Source organism: Myxocyprinus asiaticus, chromosome 34, assembly GCF_019703515.2.
Source record: "Myxocyprinus asiaticus isolate MX2 ecotype Aquarium Trade chromosome 34, UBuf_Myxa_2, whole genome shotgun sequence".
In the NCBI taxonomy this organism is placed as follows: Eukaryota; Metazoa; Chordata; class Actinopteri; order Cypriniformes; family Catostomidae; genus Myxocyprinus; species Myxocyprinus asiaticus.
In genome coordinates, this window is record NC_059377.1 from 36,576,650 (window position 1) to 36,587,738 (window position 11,089).

The window sequence follows — 11,089 nt, forward strand, 5'->3', positions numbered from 1 at the left end:
ATTGCTGTGAGGCAAAGAAAGTGGCGAAGATGTTTCGTTTGTCCACTGTCTCACAGGAGGAAATTCCACACATCTGACATTCAATGGCAAAGGTAGTATGTAGGCGATTGCTGGAGCACCACAGGGAGTAGATGTAAACTCCGATCCATCCGTTGTGAAGGTGCAGATCTTGATGGCGATTCAGAAGATTAAAATCCAGTAGTAGTGCAGAGTACAAGGGAGCGATAACGGTACCCTGAAGAAATTCTGAGGAGATAGAGCTGTGCATCACTGTATATATACGCCCGACGATACGCACGGGGAGGCGGAGCACAAAGCACTATCTGCCAATCAAAATTGGCGAGATCTATAAGAGATTCTGAGATTGGTTACACCTGCGACCATAACCCCAAAGTGTAAGCAACGCAGCATTGAAATGACCGACTTGAAAGGGAACTCCTGGTCTGCTCAGCTTTACCTCTGTCTTAAAGGAATATTCTGAGCTCAATACAAGTTAAGCTTAATCAGCAGCATTTGTGCACAATGTTGATTACCGGAAAAAATAATTTCAACTTGTCCTCCTTTTCTTTAAAAAAAAAGTGTGGCACTTACAATAGAAGTCAACATTGTTCATAATAATGTTAATTATTTATTATATTTATTATTTCCATTTTGTTAACAACATTGTTCCCATTTTACAGTTTTACTCCTAAACATTATAGTTGGATTATCTACCAAAGCTTCGCGAATCGGTTCGAGTCATTAAAAAGAATCGGTTCAAAAGAACGATTCGTTCGCGTATCACCCTACGGGCTCGTGCTTGACAGTCATCGAGCAACATGGCCGCTGTGTGCTCTGCTTCCCGTGTCCTCGGGAGAAAGATTGTGACATCTAAAGCTGTAAGTCTTTACAGATTTTAAAAACACACTTTTTAAAAGAGTCATCTTACCCATTGCATGCCGAATGCGTAAATGCATACATTCAGTAAAAAGATGCAGTGTATTATACAGTCTATTGTGTGTTGGTTTTGTAACCATCATCTGCTGTGTTAAGTAACCAGCCTCTGTTACATAGTGGATCTGACACATGAGTTTCCGCATGCTGTTATCCTTTTTTATTAATTAGGCATGCCTTTTAACAGTTTTTGCTTCAGGGATTTCTCTTTTGGAGCTTGATTGACCTCAATTAAAGTGACATATAATAGATATAAAGTTTAGATGAATTGTAAACAGGGATCCACTGAAGGTCAAGCTGGCAACATTAGCATTAGCCATGTGATGTTAAATGCTGGTGTTCTTTTTTTATTATTTGACCAGTTTTTATGCTTCTTTATGCATGAATATTATTTGATTTCATATTCTTTATGAGAATAAAAGCAGGCCTCTGAAAGTTGATTTTGGAGTAGTGCTGATTTCAGATAGAAGCGACTAACTGAAGTGACCTGGTGAAGTTTGTAGATGTTTAATGATAGTTTATGTCCAACTAAACATAAATCTGTACAAATGTTCATCAAAGAATAAGTTGAAGTTATATAGCCTAATTCACCTCAGGCATTCCCAAACAGTCTACACTCTGACCTCCCAACCTTTGTTTTGTAACTAGGAATCAAAAAGTTATTGTGTAAACAAATATGATACTAAAATGAATGCCAGATATTTTCTTTTTGTTGCTGATGTGATTTTGCTCAGATTTTTAATGGTTTTAAATTATTTTTTGTTGTTGTTGTTTTGTCCAGCTTCCAGCAGTGTGCCAGGCAAGCAACCGCACACTGCATTTTTCCATCTACGGAAAAAAGGGAGAGGCAAAAGTCTCAGATGATGTAAGTATTTGTCCTGCTACCTCCTTTGTTTCAATAGTTTTCATTTTGCATGCAAGAACTGGACTCATATAGCAGAATGTTATGCATATTAGTGTGTGACCACCTTTATCAAGGTTAGTTTAAAATGTAGTGCTGATCGTGCCTTAGTTTGATCGTTGCATTTTGTATGTCTCTTCAGATCTCAACTCAGTATCCAGTTGTAGACCATGAGTTTGATGCCGTGGTGGTGGGCGCTGGTGGTGCGGGGCTGCGTGCGGCTTTCGGTCTGTCAGAGGCTGGTTTCAACACTGCCTGTGTCACCAAGCTGTTCCCCACCCGCTCACATACAGTGGCCGCACAGGTACAGAGCGCATTTTCCTCTTAAATTTCTCTAGTACATTTAGCAGCATTATATTAGCTCAACAATCATCGTTTACTCACCCTCATGCCATTTCAGATGTGTATGATTTTCTCTCTTTTGCAGAACACAAACATAAATTTTATGTTTTTTGAGAGAATATCTCAGCTCTGTAGGCCCATACAATACAGGTCAATAGGGTCCAAAACTTTGAAGTTCAAAAAGCATATAAAGGCAGCATAAAAGTAATTCATATGACTCCAGTGGTGAAATCCATGCAAAATAATAGGTGTGGGTAAGAAAAAGATTAATTCTTAAGTCACGTACTGGAAAGGGAGGACAATTTTTAGTTAAAAAAAAAAAAGGACTTAACTATTGGTTTCTTACCCACACCTGTCATATCACTTCTGAAGACACTGATTAAACCACTGGAGTCTTATGGGTTACTTTTATGCTGCCTTTATGTGCTTTTTTGTGCTTTAAAGTGTTGGACCCTGTTGACCTGCATACAGAGCTGAAATATTCTTCTAAATAATCTTCGGTTGTGTTCAGTAGAAGAAAGAAAGTCATACACATCTGGGATGGCATGAGGGTGAGTAAACGATGAGAGAATTTTTGTTATTGGGTGATCTATTCCTTTCAGTGCAACTGTAATCATGTTATTAGTGAAGAGCTGAGATTGAAAGAGAAGCTCTGAGATCTGTGCAGTGATTTTCACTTGCAGGTGTCTAAAGTTCACAAGGGAGCTTAACCTTTGAAACTACACCTTTGATATTATTTACCACTTTGAAAAAAACAAAAGCACTGATAAGTGTGTTATTTTAAGCATTGGTCTCATGAATATAGAATTAATATTTACATATAATCTGTCTGTTCTTAATCTGTTACTACAAAAACTGGAATCAGGCAAATCTTTTAATTAATCAGAGTTTCAATTCTTAGATTATAAAAACCATAATGGCTTATAACTTTGATTTTTCCCTCTAAATAATATAGGGTGGGATTAACGCTGCATTAGGCAACATGGAGAATGACGACTGGCGTTGGCACTTTTATGACACAGTGAAGGGATCTGATTGGCTGGGAGATCAGGATGCCATTCACTACATGACAGAGCAGGCCCCTGCTGCAGTGGTGGAGGTGAGGGATGGTTACATGACCTGTCGTTTCCATTATGACCTTGTATGTGATCAGGGGGAAGTGGGTAATAAGAATGATTTTTGACCTGCTGTCACACTGTCATTAACATTATGTAGCCTCAGTGTATTTGATAGACATCACTTTGTACATTTGTGAAATGCTTACAGTTTTACTGTCATATAATGATTATGTCCAATCAAGGATGTTTGCTTAATGCCACTAATTGAACGAGTATGGCATTAATTGAGCACAACAACAAGGTAATTTGTGTCTAAGGTGGATAGTAAAAATTTTGCTATTAGGCATGTAACGATACATAAATTTCACGATACGATGCATAGCCTCACGATAAGATATGATACGATACGAGCACCCACAAAGGTTTCCCTCAAACTTGTTCACGGATTCTACATCAATGTCTTTTAATCATAAATGCCACAAAGGTGTCTGACATTGGCAACTAATAGCAAAGCTCTCAGTGGGGCACGTGGTGAGTTGTGCATGGATGCCGCAGAGAATAGCGTGAGCCTCCACAGTCTCCGCGGTAACGCGCTCAACAAGCCATGTGATAAGATGCGCGGATTGACTGTCTCAGACGCGGAGGCAACTGAGATTTGTCCTCCGCCACCCAGATTGAGGCGAGTCACTAGGCCACCATGAGGACTTAGAATGCATTGGGAATTGGGCATTCCAAATTGGCGAGATAAAGGGGAGAAAATCCAAAAAAAAAAAAAAAAAAAGTCTCATGTGATCGCGGGTTTCTTATGTTGTCGGTTTTTTTGTATAAGCTGTTTTTGATAGTTATGACTCATAACTTATGAATGTCGACTGGGAGAGGTGGCTGTTAAACTTACTGCTGCTGTTTTTGCCTCACAAATCCACCGATTTTCACGGTGATGTCGTCGGAAATAAAACTACATGTTTGATGTACTGTAGCACCAGGACATCACACCGTTGTTTGGCAAATTCAAAACAAGCCGTTTGCCATCGATCTTCAAGCCTATGTACTATAAGTGTGTTGCTCTGATTTCCTGTGAGCGCTGAGCGCCGCCTCTCCTGGGAGGAGACTGTTCCACAGCTCACAATATTGCGCTGCTTGGTTTTAATTATCCTATAATGTGTTTATGTATTGTACAATACATCTGGTATTGTACAGTGTTTGTCGTATCGTATGATATAATATGATACAAAAATTTTTTGCACCCCTAGTAGCTTTATAGTTGTCGCAGCATTGGCCACAATCTCACAGCAGCTCAGAGTTCACATGCTATTTCAATATCAGTAAATTCAGCAGCCTTTTTAATGTGATCTGATTTTTCATTTTCTTTCATTATCACATAGTTGTAGTCTGTATTTAAATCATCATCTGATGCTGTGACTCCTCAGCTGGAGAACTTTGGTATGCCGTTTAGCCGAACAGATGATGGGAAGATCTATCAGCGTGCCTTTGGAGGTCAGAGTCTCAAGTTCGGTAAAGGAGGTCAGGCTCACAGATGCTGTTGTGTTGCAGACAGGACGGGTCACTCCCTTCTACATACACTCTATGGACGGGTGAGTGAGATGTGGGTGTGATTTGGGCTGGTGTGCCTTAAACTTTCCAAGACATCCATCATGTCAGCTATTTCAAATTTGGTTTGTTTCTTGAAATGGAAAGTCATTTTAAATCCTATCTAATTGCCTCTTGATGTCTAGTCTTTAAGGTATGACACCAGCTACTTTGTGGAGTATTTTGCCCTGGATCTGCTGATGGAGGACGGAGAGTGTAAGGGAGTCATCGCGCTGTGCATGGAAGATGGATCCATCCACCGTTTCAGAGCCAAGAACACAGTCATTGCCACCGGGTGAGAGAAATAATTTGGTTATTAAATGGCAAAGTTTAACGTCTTATGCTTTCAGGTTTTTTTTTTTTTTTTTTTTAAAAGGGGGTGGTAGAAATGTTTTTTCTTAGAATAATGATTCTTCAGAATTGTTTAAAATAAAAAATAAGAAATTGATTTAATAATAAATAAAATAAAATAATTCATAAAAATATGTAGCTATTAGTTAAAAAATATTTTTCAGTGAATTTTGTTGTTAGAATGAGGTTGCTCATATTATTATTAATACAACATGCCATTTATATCATGCAAATTAAGTAAATATTGCATTTTCTTTGCAGTGGTTATGGCCGCACATATTTCAGCTGTACATCAGCCCACACCAGCACAGGAGATGGAAATGCTATGGTGACACGTGCAGGTCTTCCCTGCCAGGATCTTGAGTTTGTTCAGTTCCACCCCACAGGTGAGCAGCATTGTTTTAGAAACGTGGAATAGTCTTTTAAAAGACCCTCTCTTATTTATACAGTATCATTGGCATAACTTTATCCTTTGGCCTTGGGTTACTGCATCAGCCAACATGTTTTGCTAATGATATGTTCTGCAAATTTCTAAGTGTTGACCTCACTGTAGGTTGGAATATGAATATCCCCCACATGTCATAAAATGTATGTTGTTTTGTTGTCTAAAAGTCATTATATATATATATATATTAGACACACATACACAAATATGGTCATTATTTTTTGCTGTGTTTATGACGTAACCTTTACATGCATGTGTGTTGAAACTTCCAACAAAAATATATAAAAATATATCGATATCAGGCCCCTCCCTCTTTTGCTCTCTGCCAACTGCTGTTGCTGGTTTCAAATGACCTATGATGTTAATCCCTGTAGGTATCTATGGTGCTGGTTGCCTGATTACAGAGGGTTGCCGTGGTGAGGGTGGAATCCTAATCAACAGTGAAGGCGAGAGGTTTATGGAGCGATACGCACCAAATGCCAAAGACTTGGCCTCAAGAGACGTGGTCTCAAGGTCTATGACCATTGAGATCCGGGAAGGAAGGTATACGTCTTTACCATAATGTTAACCTTTCTGTTGGATGCCCATAAACACAGTCAGAGGTTTTTAAGTTGGGGACAAGAACCCCATTATAATAGATATTATAGTATTATTTCCTTATTTTTATGAGCCCTCATTATAGCTTGTTTTTTTAATTTTGGAAAATATTGACAGTTGACATGTCACTGATTTGATGGCATATTATAGTTTTGATAAAACTGGAGAGGAACTGTTTTATAACGTTCTAAAAATTAGTTTCCACCATGTGTTCCATCAGAGGTGTTGGTCCAGAGAAAGATCACGTCTACCTGCAGCTCCATCATCTTCCACCCCAACAGTTGGCTGCTCGCCTGCCCGGCATCTCCGAAACCGCCATGATCTTTGCCGGAGTGGATGTCACAAAAGATCCCATTCCTGTATTACCCACTGTCCACTATAACATGGGTGGCATCCCCACCAACTACAAAGGACAGGTATCCTGCGTGTGTGCGTGTGTGTGTGATGTAAACGCTATAAAAATAAACTATGATGGCTTTTCATGGATGAAACTCACTAAATTATGATTATTTTGAGTAAAAAACTTAGTCAACATGAAATCAAAATTGGCCCTCTTATACTTTATTAATACACATTCCTGGTCTTATTGTGCTTGTATGATGCACATTATTCCAAAGGAAAATTTTTTTTAAATCTTTCATCAAAATAAAATAGATTTATTCCACACCTTTCCTCCTACCACCTGTCATAGAGAGACAACTTTTCATGATCCAATCAAACCCCAATAGAGAAAATTAAATTCTACCCTACATTTTTTGTTTTACACGGAAATTACACATTTAGGCAGTAAAATGTGTTGCATGTTGACTTCAAAAGTTAAAATCGGAGCTTGCAAGTTGCATTCTCATGATTAGACCACAATAATAATAATAACATCATGTCTCTAATCCTCACAGGTCATCACCTATAAAGATGGAGAGGATAAGGTGGTGCCAGGCCTGTACGCCTGTGGCGAGGCCGGCTGTGCATCAGTACACGGTGCCAACCGTCTGGGCGCCAACTCTCTGCTGGATCTGGTTGTGTTTGGACGCGCTTGTGCCCAGACCATTGCTGAGATAAACACTCCAGGTAGCTGCACAATTTCCAGAATGCAAGCTTTTTCTTGAACTCGTATGTAGATATCTAAATGATGATATTATCCTGAGAAGGTCACCAGATTGATTTCAGATCATCAATAGAGAAGTCATTTGTTTATACATTTTCTTAATTGTTTAAATAAACCATTAAATAATTGCATGACGATTTAATCCTGCCTCGTAGGAGAGAAGCTTTCACCATTAAAACCCAACGCAGGAGAAGCATCTGTAGCAAATCTGGACAAGATCCGCTTTGCAAATGGAAGTACCAGAACCTCAGAGATCAGACTGAACATGCAGAAGGTACATCACCACTTCATGCAGTTCTTTAAATGGTGAAAGAATAAAAACATCACTGAAAGTGCCCTGTTTGGACATAGTTGAAGGGTAGGGTTGCCCCTATACATACATGATAATCTCACAAAACATAAATTTCAGATTAGACATCCATTAGTTTATGTTAAATGAACAGGATTTAACTTGGGTTGGTCATTCCAAATTATAGAGTGCTACTTTCCAAATGGTTTAATCTCATTTTGGCCCTCAGACTATGCAGAGTCATGCCGCTGTCTTCCGCACCGGAGACGTCCTGAAGGAAGGCTGCATCAAGATGGACACCGTCTACAAGTCGATGGATGACATAAAGACATTTGATAGAGGTCAGTAGAGAGAACTTTGTTATGATTTTGTCTGGTATAGAATAATTAAGTGACTTGGCAAAGCTGCAATAAGGAGTGGCCTTACTGTGAAGTTTGCAATTTATGAAATCAGTTATTAGAATATTACTGCTCATCATGCCATAATCTACATTACTTGAAAAAGCAGCTGAAAGTTGTGTTGTTTTGTAATATGAATTGATCTTATTGCATTTTGTTGTAGTGAAGCTGAAGCTAAATTCTTCTGTGTAACCTCAGGTATTGTGTGGAACACTGATCTGGTGGAGACGTTGGAGCTGCAGAATCTGATGTTAAATGGAGTGCAGACGATCGTCTCCGCTGAGGCCCGTAAAGAGAGCAGGGGTGCTCACGCCCGAGAGGACTTTAAGGTGAACTTATTAAACCAGTACGCCTTCCTAAGGCTAACTACTGTATGTTATCTTACAGAGCTATAATTGATTTTTAATAACTTGTATTACATTTGATTAAAAATGGAAACATAGAACTACATTCTTTACATATATAAGTGTAAACATTTGACAGTTACTTGTGATTTTAATGTCTTGCAGCTTAGTAGGAATTGTACTGTTAAAGATACAGTTGATAGTTTTGTTGTGTCTTTAATTGTGCTTTTGTCCTGTGTATATTACAGGAACGTGTGGATGAGTATGATTATTCCAAGCCACTGCAGGGACAAGTGAAGAAACCTTTTGAGCAGCACTGGAGAAAACACACTCTGTCCTATGTGGATCCCAAGACAGGAGAGGTAAGCATGTAATTGACACTTCGCTAAGCTCCACCCCTCTTGATTACCGTCTCTCACTCTGACAAGCTTTGCTGAACTTCTCATAGGAATGAATGGGAGATTGCCATGAACTGTGCTGTTTTTGGCTAAATAAGTGGAATTGATAATACTTTAAAGTGACATTGTAAAGCATATTTATCTGATGTGTTTTCTGAAAGAAATGTGTAAATTTACACTATTATTTGATTGAAAACTGTTGAGACTGTGAATCAGAATTGGGGCAAACGAATATCACAGTCACTTAAAAAGAGAAAAGCATCATTTGATGGCAATACACACCTGATAACATTAGTGTAAGTGAACCGAACTTCTCATAAAGTCTCATAACACACTCACTATGATGCTGTGAACTCTTTATTTACTATCGCCCTTACCAAGACCTGAAACAATACAGAAATGATTTAATGATAAGTTATTAGCTTTAATTTACCTTGGAGTAGATGTAGGTGTCCTTGCTAATGTTATACATGTTCATTTGGGAATGAGGGCTGACACACGCAGTTTAATCCATAGCATGCTCTCCTCTATTTATTTAAAGATTTAAAAAAAGAAAGAAAAAAAAACACTGGATACCTCATGCCACTATTACTAGTGATCTGGCAACACAATTTTGTACTTTAATTTGTGTGTGTATATATAACATTTCTATAAATTTCTGCTTAAAAATACTCGCACACATTACTCAGATAAACTCTTATTAGAAAACTGCAAATGCTTGTCAGAGAGATGGCGGACGGCAACAGTTGCAAAGACAGGATTGGCCAGAAACATTTAAGACGGGGCTTAGTGAATGATCATTTGATCCTTTGATTTATTGTGTTAAGCCTGTACCTACGTAAGTTAGCTTTCCTTTGCTTTGTTTGCCTTCAGTGGAATGTTCTGGGTTCAGTGAAGTTTAGGCCCTGTCAACAGCCTTTGTTGCATAATGTCGATTGCCACAGAAATGTGCTCATCCCGCTGCTTTGTTTGTTTGCAGTTACAGTAATGCACTCGTATTGGAGGTAAACCAGGCCTGACAGGTTTAAAAGCAGAAATGTTAACCTTATATTTTTGTTAAAGCATTTACATTAATAATTCAGGAAATCTATATATTATTTGAGCTAAATTGTAGCCTAATATGTTCTTTTTGAGGTGGGACTACTTTTCTAGGGGGATGGACTTCAGTGGAGTTTGTTCCATGTAAACGGTCCCTTTTTATACTTTTAAAATAGCTTGTATTTTAATGTTTATTGGTCTAGTTAACTTAATGGTAAGTGTTAATATAACCGTGATTTTTCTTTTTTTTTTTTGTTAAAGTTGAAATTAATTTCTAATGAATATTATGCCACAAATTCTGTCAACAGGGCTTAACTTTGAACCCTGAACACTCCTTTAATCTGGCTTGTGAGCCTGCATACATACATGTACGTTAGAATGAGCTAACATGAACAAACTTGTGTTTCAGGTTACTCTTGAATACAGACCTGTAATTGACACCTCTCTGAACGCTGAAGACTGTGCTGCCATTCCCCCTGCCATCCGTTCCTATTAAACACATCCCAACATACCCCATCTGACTCCGCCCCATTGCTTATTTATAATCAGCCAATACATGAATGATTTGAATATTGAATATCTTGCTTTTGACGTTGCACGACTTCAGTAAAATATGACTATATACATTCACTGAAGTATTAAAAGAGGAGAAATAAATAAAGAGCTATACTTGTCAAACTTGGCGTCATAAATTCAACTGTTCTGTAGCCTCAGCACACTACATAACAGCTGTGTGAAATTTGTGTATATTCTCTAAAACACATCCATCGCATTCGCTGGGCTGGCGGGTAAATCATTAAATGTTTAATATTTAAATGTTGAATGATTGTCAAAATATTGTTAAAGCACTTAAACCATGTGGAAAATAAGATTGAAGTAGATAACACCTCAATTTAACAGTGTGATGCCAATGCAATGTCTGGTTTCACATGTATTTGACTTAAGAGTGGCCTTTCATAATAAATTCTCACCTGTATGTAAAGTTCTGTACATCTTGCATGTTTCATAGGTTCAGTTTAAGCCAAATAAAGATCATCAGGGTGATAATGATTGGATTGTGTGTGATTTTAACTATGTTTGAGTTAATGGAACTACTCACTTAACTGGTTTGTGGAGGCAATCATACCTTTTAGAGACACTGATGTGCGATGTTAAATGTGCAAGGAAAACTGCATAAATACAGTAGTGTTTTGATTCTTGTCATATGTTTGGCTCCTGAACCCTGCATTTTTAAAATACTAAAGAGTTTTTTAAATTTTTGACACTTAAACTAGGAGCATACAAACTACATATAAAAAAGCTA

The 11,089-nt window shown here is 38.1% G+C and overlaps 1 protein-coding gene across 1 annotated transcript; it reads left to right on the forward strand.

Annotated features, from left to right (window-relative positions):
- Window positions 1-809: 809 nt before the first annotated feature.
- LOC127425609 (succinate dehydrogenase [ubiquinone] flavoprotein subunit, mitochondrial-like) lies at window positions 810-10,836 on the forward strand. Its single transcript, XM_051671773.1, has 15 exons — window positions 810-878; window positions 1,715-1,798; window positions 1,977-2,138; window positions 3,132-3,275; window positions 4,662-4,826; window positions 4,968-5,116; window positions 5,434-5,558; window positions 5,992-6,160; window positions 6,435-6,630; window positions 7,111-7,282; window positions 7,475-7,593; window positions 7,838-7,949; window positions 8,205-8,335; window positions 8,599-8,712; window positions 10,196-10,836. The coding sequence occupies exons 1-15, from the start codon at window positions 819-821 to the stop codon at window positions 10,280-10,282; spliced, it is 1,989 nt and encodes a 662-aa protein (XP_051527733.1). The 5' UTR covers window positions 810-818; the 3' UTR covers window positions 10,283-10,836.
- Window positions 10,837-11,089: the final 253 nt, after the last annotated feature.